General features: G+C 33.1%; 2 protein-coding genes and 1 long non-coding RNA gene across 10 annotated transcripts in view; 1 reads left to right on the top strand and 2 right to left on the bottom strand.

The window, feature by feature from the left end:
* Positions 1-19,912, top strand: part of LOC107993497 (lachesin) — a 405,235-nt gene that overhangs the window by 205,833 nt on the left and 179,490 nt on the right. Inside the window, exon 1 of one of the 8 annotated variants that reach the window (XM_028664669.2) lies at positions 11,742-12,336. The exons of 6 other annotated variants lie outside the window; for them this stretch is intronic. The gene's annotated coding sequence lies outside the window, so the exon portion shown is untranslated. Of the gene's footprint in view, positions 1-11,741; positions 12,337-12,701; positions 13,199-19,912 lie in introns of those variants that run through there. One more of the 8 variants, XM_062076006.1, reaches the window with a different exon arrangement.
* LOC107993496 (uncharacterized) lies at positions 5,935-8,760 on the bottom strand. Its single transcript, XM_017049935.3, has one exon. The coding sequence runs from the start codon at positions 8,086-8,088 to the stop codon at positions 6,886-6,888; it is 1,203 nt and encodes a 400-aa protein (XP_016905424.2). The 5' UTR covers positions 8,089-8,760; the 3' UTR covers positions 5,935-6,885.
* Positions 12,649-14,727, bottom strand: LOC133666202 (uncharacterized). Its single transcript, XR_009829999.1, has 3 exons — positions 13,536-14,727; positions 13,399-13,454; positions 12,649-12,705 (listed from the first exon to the last, which is right to left on the bottom strand). It is a non-coding gene; the product is annotated as an uncharacterized LOC133666202 (long non-coding RNA).

Genomic DNA, 19,912 nt, shown 5'->3' with positions numbered 1-19,912 from the left:
TTTTAAATCAGTCTCGCGAGACATTTCCTTTTCGAACGATCGATTTATTTGTCCAATCGATCCGCGACATTCATTATCGAAACGAATCGAATCAGATTAGGGAGTCAGCCATCTTTGTCGCGCTTGCACTCGATGAATATTTTAGCGAGGATGCAATAGGAAAATTGAAAATAAGATGGCGTGGATGTAAACGTAGATTCGCAGGATTTCATAAAACGGGCGAATTGGAGTTTTCGACCGTTGTTTTCTCTTTAAATAAAGACAAAGGGATGACATTCATCGTTTGTTTGACACCATTTTCTATCTCGACGATGCGTCTTTCCCATGAAAACACCGGAACGAAATGAGATTCCGTGTTTTTATTGCTACTCTACGTGTTGTACATCCGTCCGGAAATTCTCAAACATTCCTGTAAACAAGAAGTAATTGGTAGATAGTAACTTGGGTGATGTTCCATAACGTGGAAATTAATTATATTCTACGTGATAACAGTGTATATAGTACACGTGGCGCATTACGTTAACTTTAGTTTGTAAGTTGTGATTTATATATGGATAATATATTTTAAAAATTTGATAAATAAATCAAATGATGTTATAAATTTAATTGATAATATATAAATATGTATTAAAATAATCCTTAAAGATTAGAAGGAGTAAAATATAAATTATAAACTTTTTCCCTATAAATATTGATTATAGTATGTACAGAATTAAGTCAAATTTGAAATTTTTTTCAAAGGAATAAAACTGCGAGGTTTTTTCCTTTTTTTCTATTTTAAGAAAATATCGTGTTAAGGGGTTCGAACAACTTGGAGAAAAAGATCCAAACAACCATAATCGATCTTCGATGGCCCCCGTAGAATAAAATTCAATTCTCCGCTTCTTATCCTTCACGTCCCTCCTTAATATTCTCATCAATCTCATCGAATCACGTCGAATCTTATTTTCTACCTCTCTATCTTCATCAGCAATCTCGAAATCTTATTATCGAATTCTTAATTTCGTTAGAACTTGGACTCTCCAGAGGACAAGTCGAGGCGGTTGTTTACGAGGCCAGTTTTATATTTATAACATAGGAACATTCTCGAAAGAGCGTTGAAGTTATCGCGTATCTTCATCGTAAAGAAGGAAAATGAAAAATCTTTTGTGTGAATATATTTATGCAAACCATTCTATATAATTGTAAATCTTGATTGAAACATTTCTTTATTGTTGAAAAATAGAGTGAATTAATAAATTCATAAGTCTTTTAGAGGGTCAATTTTAAAAGTGGAGGTAAACATAAAAATTAATATACAAATAAACCGGTCGATGCTCGTTTATTAAGTTATAAGCAATTTAAATCAAAAATGAAAATAGAGTAAAATAGTAGTAAGACAAAGATAAAACGATCTCTCTATTTCTCGCTCCCTTTAACAAAAACTTTAATTGTTTATAATCTAATAAATCTTTTATTTGACAAATAATTTAAATCTAATAAATAAATCGGCATTCTTACGTGACTTTCTATTTTTTTTTGGCCTCTAGAATCTAGATCTTTCTAAACTATCTTATAAATATTAATACTCTTGTACGTATATATACATGAATTTTAATTATACAAAACAGAATTCATCGAAATGAAATATTCAATATTGAACAATGTCCAAATGAAAATGGCCTTACTCGTGTATCTCTAAGTAAGAATATCTTATACTAAATATATCTAAATGTTTCACATGTTGATTCTATCTTTTTTTTTTTTCAAAAAGAAAATATCCAAACATGCTAATTTACGAATCATCATCCACGAATGAATGTCTCGAGTTACGCTATCATCTGGACCACTTAAGATTACATCATACATCCTCTTCTTCCTATTTTACCTCATAGCCTTACTTCAACGATCCAATCTTCGCGGAATTCAATGTCACAGATGCTTCCCACTGTCCGGACGATGCTCAAAGTCGTCTCGATTGTTGGAAAAGTTGGCGCGAGTCCGACGTGTGCATCGTGCACGAGCATTATTCGATCTTAACGGGAGAACTTTCTGTACACCTGATAAATGTGTAAGCGACAAGTTCGCCGTTGGTTAGGGTGCACAGTTAGGATGGTAATCGATATTCACGGTTAGGTTGGAGAACGGTTCTTCTCCGCGTATTAGGCTGTTTGTTTGTTCAACGATTCGTTTACAATCGGATGTAACGTAGCTACGTTCTTGTTAAGGTTTGCAATGCCGCAACAACAAGCCGCACAGCCCGGGTTACGGATTAGTTGGATCATGTTTCTGGCTGCGACTGCTAATTTGTATCAACCTCCCCCCCACTATGAATACGATGGTGGTATCGATGTTGCGGTTCTCCTCCCCAAGTTTCATTCTTGTAGATACATTTTGTACATGCTTTGCCGCAGAATTGAGGAAAAGAAAAAGAATTATCGCGAAACTAAATCTGGATATCAATCTGCCTCACAGTTGATAAATTGAAAAAAAGAGATTATTGCAATTAGATTTAATCGATTGGTTTCGATAGATCGTAAAAATAGAGAGATGTAGAAGCTTCAGTTATATTCTCTTATAAAACATCTTATATAAATTTTTTTTGCTGTTTAAATTTTCAAGTCGAGAATTAGTGAAGTGATTAATTGGAAATTTGAAATTATTTCATCGATAAATTTTGCAATAATATTTACAAATATTCGTAATTTTTAACATTTGCATATTAAACGATAAATATTAAACTTTAGTATATTGTGAAATCGTTATAATTTTTCTATTAACTTTTTTATTTTAATAATTAATAAAAAAGAATTTCGTCCATATAACGACTTTTAAAATTCTTAAGCATATTCATTTTTCGTTTATATCTTTAGAAATAATTTTTTAAAAAATTTCCATATATTTTTAAATATGACAGCGATTCTTTTAAAAGAATTTTTTTTCTCCGATATATATTTTTACAAGTTTATATCATAACTATTTTGAATATTATTGTATTTTTATACATATAATATAGAAAGATATATTTATAAAATATTTGTATTAACCATTGATACATTGTGCGTAAATCTCTTTCAATTTTGATTAAATTTTTGATATAAATCTAAATTTTAAAAAAGCAATAAAAAATTGTTGTTATCAAAGAAATAGATTTTCGAAATTTCAAAGTCTCTTACGTTTCAAATATGACACTTTATATTGTGGAACATCTGTTATTTGAACGGATGGAGAGATGAAATTATATATTTAAATGTTAGAATTTTAATATAAAATGTAGCTGAATGTAATAACAAAAACGTGGAATTCAATATTTGGAATTCAATCTTAGATGTTATGTAGGATAAAGAAATTTTTAGTACAATAGATAAATCAAAATATAATATAATAACAATTATATATTTGTATGGTATTGACATTTTTATAATATCAAGTTATTTATTGAATTATGAGTAATTTATGAACAAGTTTGCGTTGAATGAAGCAATGCAGAGATAAAACAAGATGACTGTGTGACGAAGATATCTCATTTTATCATCCAAGTCTTTTGTCAACACACCAAACATTTTGTCAACGCAATATTTACTTATTTCTTCTAGAATTAATTAATCAAAAATATTGCACATTAATATTACATTAATATTGTATATTATATTCTCTAGTTAAAATATATATTTTATTCATCAAGTAAACAAATGCACTTATAGCAACAATAGCAATGAAGATTGCAATGCGACAGAAAAATAAGGGTTTTTAAAAACATGAAAAAAGATAAAGATAAGAGATCTAAAAGGAAAAAAAGGAATATTCAGAGAAGAGGAAAAAACAGACATATAGAGTAAGTTGGAGTTAGCGAAAAGGGGTCATAAAAAAGAAAAAACGAAGAGATTTACCTGGGTCTGGTTAACTAACGACCAGATCTAAGTGAAACTTTGCAGACAAAATATAAATAAAACTAGAGAAATAATAAAACAAAATAGGAATGAAGAAATAGAAATTTGGAAAGAAGTTTAAAAACATGAATCACGAAGAATTATGGCATAGGCTTGATGGCGGTTTAATTAATAATAGGAAACATAGCTTAAATCAAAAGGATATAAATCTAGATATTTACGTAAGATTATAAAAAATTATACTTATGTAAAATTTTGAAATAAATTAAAATAAATATAAACATATTACGCAACGTAAAAGAATAACTTTTTTCAAAGTTTTATTTGAAATAATAAAGCATTTTTATCATATACATTTAGCATTCCTTATCGTATGAAAAATTAAATACAATACTATAATCATTAAATAATATTTAATAATTAATATTTGATGCAATATTTTTTTTTGTAATGAATTTTTATTTTAATTTATTCAAATCGGTGAAATATCAAGATTAAATATGCAAAATAAAACTAAAAATATTTTTAAAAAATATTTCGTTAATATATAATATGTTAATGTTAATGTTAATATATAATTAATAATGTATGTATACGTATGATTTCATTGCTAAGAATTTATGAAAGGTTTTTGAAAGGCTTTAACGATATAAAATAATTATTAATTAATTTTAATAATCTTTTATAATGCAATCTTTTAATTTTGAATTGATGATTTAAATTTTAAATCCAGAATATCAAACTATTTTTTCTATGCTATATTTAATTAAATTAATTTTATATATATGTATATATTTTTATTTACTCATGTCAATTTGGACAAGAAAAATAAATAATAGACAAAATAAATGAAAATTAATATGGATCGTACAGATTGAACTCATAAGTGATCATCAATCAAATTTTATGTAACTTATACATCTATTTACTTATACAGTTTATTTTTCAAATTCTATATTATAAATAAATTAAATGATTCTCAAAAATAGAAATGCTCTATTATCTTAAATTTTCAAAAATTTCCAAATCTTCCAAAACTAATCAATCTTATAACTTTATAAGAAGAATCCATAATTTTCAAGCACAATGAAGATATTAAAAAAAAAAATCTCTCGATTCCTAATCCAACTTCTTTTACAACTCGATTCTATTATTCTTTTCACAAAAGTGTGCCCAAATTCCAAACCTGCCCACAATCCCCTCGATCAAATTCTCTCTTCACAACTCTCCGAATCGAATTCCTCCACCATCCGGAATTCTTTTCACAAAAGTTCAAATTTCCAATTTACAACCCCCTAATCAGTTGATCCACACCCTTCTCCTCCTCTGCCGTCCCCCGTCGGATGGAGGCGTACAAACTCGTCCAAGTCTTCTCCCCGAGTTCCACCTCTCCTCCTCGCTTTCTGTTCCGGCCGCGAAGACACGCAGAACCAGCAGCAGAATTTAACGGGCTTAAAATTCAGGTTAGAACGTAAGTGAATTTCCCGGGAGATGGGGGATGTCAGTGGTGGGCGAAATATATGGAAATGACAAAGTTTTTCCGCGCGTCGCGGAGTGCCTCTATTTGAAAGGCAGATACGTAGCACTTGCATATATATATACATATATATATAGTGAAAGAATAATTTCGCGCATCGTGCCGGTGAGCTTTATTTCGTTGGATATGTACGATGACGGCGTATATATTGTACATACGTATGTACACGCGCGTGTTTCAAACCGTCCTTTTACGCGGCTTGTTACTCCTGCTTGTGTCCTTACGAAAGCGCACGAGAGATATCTACGAATTTCGTACATTTCGTTATGGAAATGTTGTAACAATTGATTCTTCTCTCCGACAAGATTTTCGAGATGTCACGCAAATTGTTCGATCAACAAAGGAAAAGATTACCACCTTGTGGAATATTTTGGAAAGATATCTGATCGAATTATATTTGTGAGATTCTATGAGTATAGTCTGTAAACTTTCTCTTCTTTAGTTTGGTGTTAAATTGAGCGAGTAGTGGTTATTCATTTTCGATAAGTAAAGGTTTTTGAAAAAATTCTGAATCATATATTTAATATATGAATATATTTAATTACATTAAAATATTTGACATTTAGGTTCTGATGGATTATTCCATTGCATTGACACTGTAAAAATTGTTAAAAATTGTTAGATAAAATTATATTTAAATGGAAAAATATTTTTATTGAAAAAATATTGCACCATAACTCATTAAATTTTATACAGATATAAACTATCATTAAAATCATTTTTCAATTAAATTTAAAAATTCTAAATACATAATACTTATTAACTCTTATAAAATAGTGCTTAAATACGAGACATTGTATAGCTTTTACGAGAATAGAAAAATATTGTCAACAAGGAAAATCGTTTCTCTCTTGTATTACTTGTCTGTTTACTAATTTCAAGTAGATTATATTATCATGTTCAGACAATGTTTCTTACGATCGATATTGAGATATAGATATAGAAATCGATGGGTGTGCGTCTTTGATCAATAGGAGAATATTTAGAAAAATTCTTTATAAAATCTTTTGCGCGTTATTATTTCTGTTTTTGATGAGAAATAGAGAAGACGTTATATTACGTAATAAGAGTAATAAAAACGATGATTGCCAGACACTGATGCTTGCATGTGTATATACGTGATTAATACGTTAATTTCACGCCAGTGTTTACAATCAGGTTATAAAGATATATCTTTGAAACAGTTCGTCTTTAAACGAATGATAAGAAAAATAACGAAACAATCGCATTCAAACATACGTACAAAGATTTGTTTATTTGTATTGACTTCTTTGGTTTATTTCCACGTTTCTCTTTTCATTATCACTTTAAAGTTTCACGTTTTAAAATTATAAAGCACAGGTTTTTCTTTTCATGTATTAAAAATATTTGTAAAATATGGAAATTGAAAAGAACTTAATAAAGACAGTATATAAAATACTTTAAAGGGAAAAAACAATAACAAGAATAGTTAAAAATTTAACGAAGGAGTATTAAAAATCAATCGTCAAGCAAATCGTCCAAACATCCAAATTCTTTCAATCTCAACAACATATTCGCCATAATTTCCGAACATTCGTCACCACCTTGTTCGCACAACGCCGATCCCCAATTCTGTATATCTATCTTGATGAATTTTTCCGGACTACAGTCACCCAAACCCATCACCGTAGGCAAGAAAAACGTGGCGACGAAAAATCCAAACAGACCCTTCCTCTTGTAATCCTCTCGCAAAGCCTCGAACGAATACTTCTCACTATCCACGCCACTTTCCTCGAGACATCGAGTCAAGGAATCGTGATACTCCTTCAAAACTTTATCAAGCATGCTCTTGTCCACCTGCCTCGCACAGTGGAGGCAGAGGAACGTGGACAAATCCAAGACCGGCGATCCGTACCTAGTCAACGCGAAATCGATGAACATGCATTTAATTTCACCATTTTCATTCTTGAACAGCGTATTGTTCATAGTGAAGTCCCCGTGGCAAAGTGTCGCGAGAGGTTCCTCGGGTTTGACGTATTTCATGACCAGATCGTCGTACGTATTCCTCAATTTATCCTCGAGTTTGTCACAGAATCGTGGGTCGTATCCCCGCCCGCGAAGATATTTCACCGATCTGTTCGCCGTCCCGTCGTAAACAACTTTCAAGATCGACTCCGAATAATACCTGACCTCTTGGAGACCGTTCACGAAATCGAAGAATTCTTCACCGCGCCTCTCCTTCGCCACGTAAGCCTTCGCGTGGAACCTCGCGATCTCTCGAAACGCGGCCATCGTGTATTCGATAGGTACGTCGTGTTTCCATTTGGAGATATCGTATCCACGTTGGGCGATCACGTTCTCGAGAACGATCACCGAATCGGAGGGCGGTTTCTCCTCCGCGAGCAAGCATCGAGGAAATTCCTCGTGGTGTTTCGCGTATCTTTGGTAGAACAGTATCTCGTTGTGGAATTGCTCGTTCGTTCTCATCACATCGCGCACGTCGGCTATAGCTGGCGGTTTCTTCAAAACGACGTTGACCGTCCTCTTTTTATCCGTGTCCTTGGCATTTGAGTTTATGTTGAGGAAGTACAGATTCGAGATGAAGAAGGAATCTTCTGGCACTGATATCTCGTACCGTACATCGTCGAAATCTTTGCCAAGGTTCGCCACTATTTTGTTGATCAATGGATCCAACAAGTCTTTTTCAGATCGCTCGCACATCACTTGCAATTACGCGAGAAGACCGAGTTGTTGCTTTCTATCGTCGTGGACTACAGCGGACTGGCGGCGAACGCTGTTGAAAATAGTATTATAAGCCGGCTGACACACCGATAAAACTGACTTCGTGGGGAAAGGAGACAGACTGGAGTGAGAAGCCTCGATATGACAAATCACTAAGATGGCCGACCTAAAGATCCATTCATAATGTAGCAGCCGGAGATGGGAAGTATTATTGTTTTATATATGAATGTAAATTGAGTTATTTAATCGAGTTGTTAAGCGAGTCGAGAGTAATTAAAATGTTTCTATTATAGTTGACGATGTTTAACTCGTTGGTTTAATTTTATTTCTTTCTGTTTAGATACTTGTTGATTAGGAAAAGATGGACAGGAGGAGAGAAGATTTAATATTAATCGATGTAACCGATGTATTTTTGTACGGATGTAAACGTGTTTAATGAAATGTTGTAGAAACGTTACGTTAACGTGTTAATTTACGTAACGATGTGTATGCAGCTAAATATCAGATTTAGATAGACGGATAAAAATTATGAATTGCTCAATTAATGTCAATGTCAATGATTCAGGATAAATTATATAATGGAGGAAAAATTGAATGTATACATAGAGTTTTAGATATTTGTAATATTTAGAAGAATATCTAATACGTTCGTATTATTTCTTTTTAATGCGTTGCTACGCAATTGCTTAAGTCATCATACAAAGTAATTATTTGACATTTAAATCCAAAGTTTTCCATTAGTCTTTCTGCTACATTTTATCATCGAGTTTTAAAATGATGTTCTTATCTCTTATCTTATTTCTTTTCCTATTTAAACGATAGATGTTAAACAGATATATTATTAAATAAATTTTTCATTCAATTCGATAAGAGGTGTGAAAAACTAATAGCACTTTTCATTTAAAAAGCAAACTTCTCTTAAAAAGAAAACCATTTAATTTTTTTAAAAAAAACGAAGTTGGTATATTCATTTGTTTCAAAGAAAATATCATTTTGCACGAATATATTTCGAATAAAAAATATAATAAGATAAATACACACACAAGGCTACTACACAATGATGTATCAGTTATTGAACATGTTCATTTGAAATTCTTTTGATTTTCTGAATTAATAAAACTAATAATATTATCTAAAGATATAAAGGAAAAGATATTCGTATCAATCTCTAAGAGACATGCAATTAATCGAGTTTCATTAGTTTCACCAGTTTCCATTTGAGATCATTTTAATTTCATTTGAATAGAATACGTTAAAATCTACGAATTAATGCAAAGTTTATTCATCCATTTCCTTTATAATCACTATTAGAGAAAAGTACATCCACCTTCTAATCTTAACTCAACCAATCCCTAATTTCTAAGCAGTAACGTGTACTTCGATAACTTTCCTAACTTCCTTGTGCAAGTGAATGACATTCAAGACAGAATTCTCCCTTCCCTAAAATTTCTCCAATACTCGAGGACAGAATCACGACATCCAACGACCAGCCACTCTCATTTCAATTCTAAAACCGGTTTCGACTTGCACCTGCAGAGCCTGCAACACGAATTCTCAATTATTCTATGAGCCACGATTTTATATTATGAATCATATACATAAGATTTTTAACATTTATATATTTGAGTATATTTATCTATATATTTATCTATTTACATCTTTTTTCAGACAATTTACAATAACGGATATTAAAGGAATATTAAAGATTTACATTTGCTCCAACAAATTTTTTTTCATGATTTTAATTCATCTCCAAAGATAAAACTTCTTTTTACTTTACGAAACTTTACTTTTACCTTACTAAAAATATATTTTTATATAATTATGAAAAGAGAGGAGAGTTTAGTTATTCGGGTATTATAAAAAGAAATCGTATCAAAAAAAAAAAGAAAAGAAAAGAAACTACCCTAGGGAATCTCATTCCATTTTGCGGGGTCTTTCTTTCGCCAAACGTTTGTCCACCTCGCGGAAGCGCGATCATCTCGACGAAAAGATACCTCGAGAGGAATTTCTCCGAACAATACCTAGGCGACAATGGAGGGGAAAGAAATGGGTTGGTAAAAGGATGATATAGAAGAGACGAATAAGTCGAGCAGGCAGGAAGTCACGAAGCAGAAAGGCAAGCGGCGCAAAATCGTCTTTTTTTTTTTTTCTTTTTTTTTTTTCGGAGATGAAATTAACTGAATTGGCTGCGCACGAGTGGGCCCTTATGACGTTCAAGGCAAAACGAAACCGCGAAATGAAACCGGATGCCACGGAAATCGCCTCGAGAGGAAACGTTTAGAGAGCGTTTCGAGAGTGGAGATATTTTCGTTCCCACTTTAGCCAATATAAAATGCAAATAATACGATTATTATTATTTTGTTCGCTGATGAAAGTTCACGGGGCAGACGTATAAGCGATGGAATCTTTTTTTTTCTTTTTTTTCTTTGCTTCTTTTTTTTCTAAACGACGAGGAAACAGGTAACAGAGAAGCTGGACTAATTGAATTTTGGTGTATATCGAAGTGAGAGATATTACATCTGGAAATATACGTCAAACGAATTATAAATTTCGTACGTATTTCGTTTATTTGTAATAAACATCTTTCCATTATCTTCGAACGACTCTCTTAAACCATCTTGTATGTATTAAAATATCTTGTATGCATCATAAATATATTATATTATGTGTACAGTAATTTTTTCAAAATTGAAAATTGCTGGATAACGAATACTGCTCTCAACAGAAATTGTATAGAAACATTTTCATAAACAGAAAATTTATTATTTCCACGAGCGTGCACACGGAATCGAATCAATTCCATCGAATGAATCTACCAAGAAATTGTGTTTCTTCGTAAATCTTTTCTGCCAAAGAACAATCCTCTTCTGGTGTAGAAGAAGGAGGGGAGGAGAAGAGAGGGGGATGAGGGAGGGCTCGGATGCGTGGAATAAAACTGTGAAGAGAACGTTTGACTCAAAGAGTCGTACTCGGTCGTAACTTTTATTTCATTTTCCTACTCGTACAAAACGGATTTGACTTAGTCGGAGGAACATCCAGATTTATAAAAATAGGAGAGAACGAAAAAAGATCGCTGCGCGTGAAAATAAAAGTTCATCTTTCATCCTCGCGGTATTTTTTTCCGCCTGACTTTTCTCAAGATGGCCGATTTTGCATAATCACAGCGAATAATGACGCGTTGCTCTTTCAAATGGTTTATAGGCCAGGCCACTCGACCCCCCGTGTTGCCATCTGACGTCGTACAACCTCGACTAACGCGATGCAAATTCGACTTATTTCCTTTTTTCCTTCTCCCCTCCCCTCTTCTTCTCAAACTTCGAATGAAATTTAGAAAATTTAGGGGGAACGGGTGCCCTTAATTGCGAGAAACTCTTATGAATTTTTCATCGAACGAGTTGCACCAGCCATAGTTCCACGTAAGATTAATTTGAAATTCGAATAAATTATGCTTCCGGATATTGGATCCATCGCTCGATTTCGAAAAACTTCGAAAACAGGCGGGATCTTCTTCATCCGTGTCAAAATCTGTGTACGGGTTATTCGTATCACTTCGTGTTTCGATGAAATTGATTACCTTTTCTGGACCACGATACGCGAGAAAACTTTCTCGTTTCTCGTGACTCGCTAAACTATGAATGATATAATGAAAAAAAAATATATATATTTTTTATCATTCGATATAAAGAGATACAAAATTAATTTGAATACAAATAATAAAACTTATCACGCAGAGAAATAAGGACAACGCTTCTTTCTTATAATTTTTCTCATCATTGTTTCGAGATAAATCCGAGACACACTGTATATGGATAAAAATCGGTCCATTTTTTCGCGGTTTAAATAAAATATTCCACTCCAGCTTTATCTCTGCATGCGTTCGCAGGGATCGTAAATAGGTGCGCTCGAGCAAGGATAATTTCTATTCGACACCCTCGGTGTTATTTTCCGTGTCGAAAATTCCGCGGGACGTTAAGAAGGGAGCAGCTCTCGGTACTCTTCGGTACAAACCGAGGCAGATTAAATTTCCATTGCAAATTTCATTCGATATGGTTCTTCAGTTACGTGACGATTCGCCTCGACGAACCTCCCCCCTTCGACTTGTCTTCCATTTATGCAACGGTCGATGAAGCCGCGTTGTCAAACGTTCCGAACGATAATATCTTCGTTAAACTGGTTATCGATCGTTTCGTGAAGAATTGTACAACAATTTTATTCATAGAAATTGTACGTAACGTGTTCTTCGAAATCGAAGTTTCCTTCTCATGGTTAAGTTATTTGAACATTTTTTTTTAAAATTATTTTGTGGTTTTAATAATATTTCGTTGTGTTTAGAACGCTAAATGTTAAAAAAGGTTCTTTATGTTCTCGTTCGCAATCGAAAAATTATTCATAATTATCCGAGTTTCTATTATTCTAATTGCGTAATAATATAATTAAAAAGTAACGAGATTGTTATAAAAATATAAATTTTTCTTTTGAAGTGATTTTTCTTTGGTAGTGATATTGTTTCTAGTGACAGTGCTAAAATGCTTCTAACTGAAACTGCTTTCAGTTGGTTGCCCATTGTACGACTCTTAAGATGACTTTTGATTTCTGAGAACAGATAAAAGTAACATTGATATAAAGAGAAAATGTATCTCACAAAATTTAATCGATGAAATTTATATTTTTATATTCTAATTGAATTGAAACGAATACATATATTATCACATTTTTGTTATTGTTATTAAAATACGAAAAATCTCTCTTTAAAGAGAGATTTTTTTTTCTTAAAGTTAAATTGCGCTTGAAAATAATTCATCTGAACATTTCTGAATAACAAGACACATTTACGATGTTATAATTCTCTTGTCGTTGCATGTAAATATCAACACTGCACAATAATTAATTTGTGCATTGAGAGGTAAAGCAACAGAACTGAATTATGATGAAGACGTTGCTACACAAAGGTCGTTGCAGAGATGTTATCGTGATACGTGTTTGGAATACGAGCACAATGTATGCAGATTGACTTACTTTATATTTCCACAGATGTTCACAATTGCATTTAACTGTTCAACGATTTGAAGAAAATACGAATATATTGGTAAATATAAATATAAAGAATTTTCTTTCTATAAATAATTCAATAATAAAATATTATTTTCGTGTTATTGTACATAGACGAGTGCAATCCATCTAATATCGAAAATATACATTATTTTATAACGAGAAGAAATTAATTCTTGCAAAAGAAAAACGAATAAGATAAATCAAGATAAAAAGATAAAATAATCGTTTACGTACGTGTTCGTTTTTTAATTTTTTAAAAAATTTCGAGTAGTGCATATTATTATCCATCCCTAGCGAATTTAAAAGTGAATAAATTTAAAAAATAATATGAATTTTTTCGTAATATCATAGGAAAGGAAAAGGCCACTTACCCGCATTAAGGACTTTTAATATAATAAAATTTTCATTTCACATTTTCAACACTCCATTATTTCTCGTGAAGCGTCAAATCATGCAAATTTAACAATTTTTCGAATTTCCAAACGAGAATAACCCTTTGTGTCGAATTAAATATAATTTTAAATCGCAATTCAAAGCAGAAAATGATCAAATTGCTTTGAACCTTCGGATTACAAGTGTATAACCGTCTATCGGGGGCAAAAATTCGAACACAATAAATTCACATTTAGTTGCACCGTTTAATTTCGTACCGCTTTTAAGCTTTCAATTACACTCCCTGTTCCGTTTTGTATCGATAGAAAGCGGACTTTTAAAAAAGCGGAAACAAAAGGAAAAATCGTGGGAAAAAATCCATGCGCCCGCTCCCTTTCCAGTTTTTCTTGCGAACAAGTGACCTAGTGAACGAGTTAAATTAGTTAGCCGCCATAACGATCTAGTTCCCCGGAAAACGAACGATAACGAGAAACTCCGTTACCGATTAGCGTTACTTGTTCAGAGCTCGACACTCATTAAGCTAACGAGCATCCTAAAACACTTCTTGCTGCTATTTGAAACATCGCGGAATACGATTATTCGAATGTCAATATTACGTCGGCTTCGACCGATGAAACGTATATTTTCTACATTTTAAGAATTAAGAAGCCTTCATTTCGTATTCCGCCTCCATTTTTAATTGAAATATAAATGAGGATCGAACGGACAATAATAATAAAGATTTTAAGATAAAATTTTTAAGGTTAATAAACGAAGGATCGAGGATGTATATAAGTTATTTTGAAAATTTTACAAGCTGGTATTCTCTTCAATGTATTGACTTTAAATTTTTCACGCTTTCAATTTACGCATTCGCGTTTATTTTTTCCATTATTGACTGAGAATAGCCTCGGCGATGTATTAAGAATTAGTATTATTATTGTTCATTTTCATTAGTATATTCTAAAATTGATTGCTGCGCCGTAGTTGGCAAAAGTTGAAACTAATAGAAAAAAATATACGTTGTATGCATAGTACAGTTCAAACAACGAATAAAATTTATTAGATTTTTATGAATATTTGTCAAGATTTCTTTATGAAAATTCATAAAATATATTTTTTTATAACTTATATTTTTGTTCTTTTTTTACTTTTTTCATTCTGGTTTCATCTTTTTCATTTTCACTCTTTTTACACATTATTTTATTTGAAATGGATAATAATAATAATAAATCATTCTCGATAAGTATGAGTTAAATAGATTAAAACGACGTAAAATTATATTCTATCTATTTTTTTTCTTCGATTAAACTTACATTATTGTGATTCTACATATGTTTGCTTCGAGTTAATGAATCATTCTTTATGAGACAATGCATACGAAAGAATAGACAGATATATATATTCAATTTCGATAAGTTTAATAACGGGTGAATTGTAAATATTTTAACTCGACTTTATTATCGAATTTTTTTTTTTATGAATCTTTGATCTGGATTTCATTTAATTTTGGTACTGCAAACTTTACATACATATCTTTTATCTCGAATTTTAAAATTTTATCAAGTATGTGCATCTGTTCAAAATATTTAATCGTTACTCTGATTTTTTTATTATTATCATTATCTTATTGTTGACTTTTAAGATTTTCATAAATATTTTCATTCCTGTTTTATCGCTCCTCTTTATCGGTTTTAAGTAAGGACCATATTCAAACTTCAGTTACGTTGCGGCACAAACTCTTGTAATTCCAGAATATCATAGAAGTTCGTTTATTTGAATCTATCTGGGAGCAAACAGTTCATGTAATTGGAGTTCATGCAATAAAACTTCACTTATTCTCCATATTACTTACAATTCTCGTTTAAATAATAGAAATTCACGTTTAGAGAATTCAATTGAGAGGAGTTCAGTTGATTTAGCTGCAACTAAAAGTCTCTTACAATAAATTCAGGTGAATGGAGTTCTATTGAATTGAATAGAATTTTTATATACTTTTCTTTTTCTTTACTGCTAATAAAAAATTTACTTTAAATTGGACTATTATCTTATTTTGTATAATTCAAAAGAAATCGATACTATAGAATATATTATGCCATAAAATATTAAATAGTATGGGATTCGTAAATTTAATTTTCATTAAATTTTCGTTTAATTATATAAAAGAATGAATAATATTAATTTTTATTATTTTGTACGAATCATTTTTATATATTCATATATCGTTTTATATCATTTTATTTTGTATTAAATATCACATATATAACTGAAAATTAAATATTTACTAATTATAATAAATTATTAGCAATAAATAATAATTATCGATTAATAATTATCGTTTAAATCAATGTCGTATCATTATCATTTAAATTTTATTTTTTATATATCTTCATCGTATATAAATTATTTAATTAACAACTAAAATTAATATTTAAGCTGATTCGTAAGAATAAAGTAAATTAAATTAACTAATTCCGAATTACTTAACAAGACTTCTTCAAAAAATTGCATTTGAATCTTTTTTAAAATTTCTTTTTAGAATTTGAATATCAAAATAAACAAAAAAAAATAAAACAAATTAATATGAGCATTTAAAAATCTCCAGAAAGAGGAATAACGCATAAAGCTTGTAATAAAATTTTGAATCATCTCACTTACTTTTCGTCCACAATCTATGCATTACAAAAACGTATGAAAAATAAAACTTCATCAACAACTTCACTTCCATCACCCATCTTCTTGACCTCTCTTCTGATCGAGAAACACGAAACCGACCGAAACCTAGGATTCCATCCAGACCCGCTTCACTGCTGCTTACCAGTAAAATTTCTTCGAGTTCTCAGTCCATACGAAGCAGCGGAAACAGCCGATCCCCCGGTAAACGAGAGAAAGCAGAATGTCAGAAACACAAGATTGAGTGCGCGAATCCGGGCGTGAATAGAATCGCAGTACGTACGAAAAATCGAAGGATCGATGGCCCGTTGAAAAGTGATAAATACAGCGCCGCCACGGAATCATAAATAACGCTATCGATGCTTCGCCTCGTTGCCCCTCCCACGCACCTGGACGAAATCAATACTCTTACCACACTTTCCATACCCGTCGTGGTAGCGTGCAGCACATCCGCGAATGTCTCGTAATTCGAAATTTCGGCGAGGGGGAGGGGAGGAGGAATAAAGAAGCCCGACGTCGTCGTTGGACGGAGAAAAGGGAAACAAACGACCGAGGTATAAAAAGGAAGAGTGTCTCGTCTCCAGATTGTTCCCGGCATATTATATCCCGGGGAATCGCAGTAAAAAGTTTACGAGCGGACGATGTGAAAACGTGCGGGAGCGGAGCCGATTCCCAGCACCGGTTCCGCTCGAGATAGATGAACAAGGGAAAGGGGCGGAAATGTAAAAAGGAGTCGATGAATCGGAGGATGGGCCAAGGAAACCGAGCGTTCACCAGCCGATTTTCTCTTCGATAAATAAGCACCGGGTTAGCCGTCGTATTTCTTTGTCGCCTGGACCAGGCTTTGCCCAGCCCGTTATTTATTCGATTCGATGGAAGATTTATCATAGGAATTGATTTTCCACGCCCCTCCCTCCGATTGGATTAATTCTCTCTACCGGTCCAAGCCTCGTTGTTCCCTCCCTCCTCGCTTCTTTCGTTTCAGAGCTGCCTGTTGAATCGCTCCTCTCCTGTTCGCCGCTGATAATTTATTGACCGGCGGGATAAAGGTTATGGGCTCGATATGCAGATTTGCCAGGTACTCGAGGATTTCGCCTTTGTCCTTCGATTCCCACGATTTTGTTCGATGGCATTTTATAGGCTACTTGTTGTCGCGTCGTGGTAAGTTTGATTGCAAAGTCGAGTTATGTACTGGTCCAAAAGAATCCATTATAGAAATGGTAAAAAATAACGTATACAAATTTATGTATTCCCCTTTTTTCTTTTTACCTTTCACGGAACACTTTTATGTATCCAATAGACGACGAAATATCTCCTTCGATTTGAGAGATGAATTTCAACTCCCGAGAAGTTAAGAGATCGATTTGGAATAGTCGACGATATAATTCGATCCAAGGTATTCTAAGCGATCGTTTTCACACTCGAATTAACCCTCGAACCTTCTCATCGCGAGTTCTCCAGCTCGACACACGCTCAATTTCTTGCCGGTAATCGATGCTCCTCGTTAGTCTAGCAATCTTGAGTCCGCCAATAATCGAATCTCGATCGTCTTGCAACGCAATTTCGAACGTTGAAAATTGCCTCGCATTCAGAATCCCCTGATAATCCTCCTTTACCTAATTCGCTTATTTATCCAAGATCCTACGTCACCATTCGAACTTCTATACTTTCTTGGTATTCTTCCTCCAACTCTTCCTCGCTCTCTCCCCCACAGAAACTCGAGGATCGTTTTTCTACGCGTCGGACGAGATTCATCCTTAGGGGGAGGAAACCGGCGAGTTTCAAGGGAAGACGACGAAGCCATCTCGGTTATCTAAGAGACGTTTAAGCAGAAGTTGTAAATTTGAATTTTAAAGCAACTCGACTTCCTACTCTTGCGACTCTTTCTACGACCGCCGTAGATTGAAAGATCCTCTTGCCAGAGTTCATCCTTCTCGCCAGTTCTCGGACGTTTTTTACGACCCGTGACCCGTGAAATAAGACAATTAAGGGGAGGGAATCTGTTGCGTTCGAAGAGCAGTGGAATTTTTGTATTTACAGTGAAAGCATTTGTTGTAGAAGCGGAAGCAGAGAAAGGGAGAATTAATTATTGTTGTTTTTAATGTTTCTTTAGTGTTCGTGGGTTTTTAGTTATATAAAATCGGAGAACTATTTACGTAAAAATTGATTAATACTCGCGTAATACTTTTTCTCCCTATAAAAATTCGATTACTTTAAACTATGGACTCGAAGTAAAATCGATTTAGAGTTTTCAACATACTATTAGTAATATCATATATATATATATATATTATATTTTTCCAGAAATAAACACACCTATCACGTAATACATTTTAAAACTCGATTAAACTATATTAAAATTAGGAAAAGTTTAAACCGCCTCGACCCCGAAGATAGCAATTTCCGGTTAATAAATATAGGATCACGGAAGTTTACCCTTTAAAACTCTTTTTCATTCACCTCCGATATCGTCGTGAAAGAAAAACGATAATTTTTAACAATTCCCTATCTTCCTGTCTCTTTTTCTCAGAGCTTTCGCCCCAAAAACCCCAAATTCCAAACAACAAACAGACGCGTTTCCTGAAATACGTATTTCGCCTCGACTCGATCGAGAGAAAAATAATTCCAAGATTTTTAACGATAACAATAATTTGTCAAATGTAACAACGCAGAGATGAGAGAAAGGTATTCGGGTCGCGGGAAGAAGGGATTCGAAATTTCGTAAAAATCGCTGACAGACCCAATTCGGGGCTGATCCGTTATGAAACGACATTATCCGCGCTTAGTCGGGTTTAATGGACCGTTGACGTAGATAAACGTGGCCCTGGTATCGCGATTAAACTCGTATTGCACTCACGTTGAAAAGATGCACCGAACGGATCGTGCATATCGCCCCAGTGTTTCGTTCCAATACGCGTGCACTCGCGTAAAACTCGCGATTCGTAACGGACGTTCGTTCCCGCCTCGAGGCGAGAAAGTAGTCGGAGGAAACGAGTTTTACATTTCGAGCGAACGTCCAACGAAGTCAACTTTGGTTGCGACTTTTCGGTTCCTTGGGAATTCAGTCTGTGTACTTTTCCTGCTCGAGCGTATTGTCAATTTGTTCGCTCGTGGCGAAATCGTTGAAGCGGCCTCCGGTGTTTGGCAAATCGTTTCCATCGTTAAATGATCATTTTCTTTTTTCAATTTTTTCTTTCTCGCGGTTGACAGTGGAGAGATATTTTTAACGGTTATAAATTTTATGCGAGGAAGAAAGATTCTGTGATATCTTACTTACGAATAATAATTGAATTAAATTGCTTAAAATTATGCACACGCGAATAGCTTTGTTGTGAAAAATAGTTTCAAAATTACACGCAAAGTGTGAAGATTGATTTCACGCATTTTATTAAAATCAAATTTTTATAAAAGTAAATAAATTTATATACTATATATTTAGCATTTCTTTAAATTGAAAGGTTTATCGTTTTCCCTCTTAATCACAAATTCTTATTCCTTTATGTTTCCATTTCGTTGTATAAAATTTAAAAAAAAAGGAATCGATAATTCTGAGAATCATTGTTCGAACGATTTTTAATGTCGTCGCGTACAATACACCGACATATTTCAAATGTTCCACGCATTCGAAAATATTTCGAATCCATATCCACGAGAAATCATGTTTTCACGTTCGAACGTGGTTCATTTATTCGCTTTTGTCCCC

This window comes from Apis cerana, linkage group LG6 (genome assembly GCF_029169275.1).
Source record: "Apis cerana isolate GH-2021 linkage group LG6, AcerK_1.0, whole genome shotgun sequence".
NCBI classification, from domain to species: Eukaryota; Metazoa; Arthropoda; class Insecta; order Hymenoptera; family Apidae; genus Apis; species Apis cerana.
Note: the sequence above shows the minus strand (reverse complement) of the source record. Positions and strands in the feature narration are given on the sequence as shown.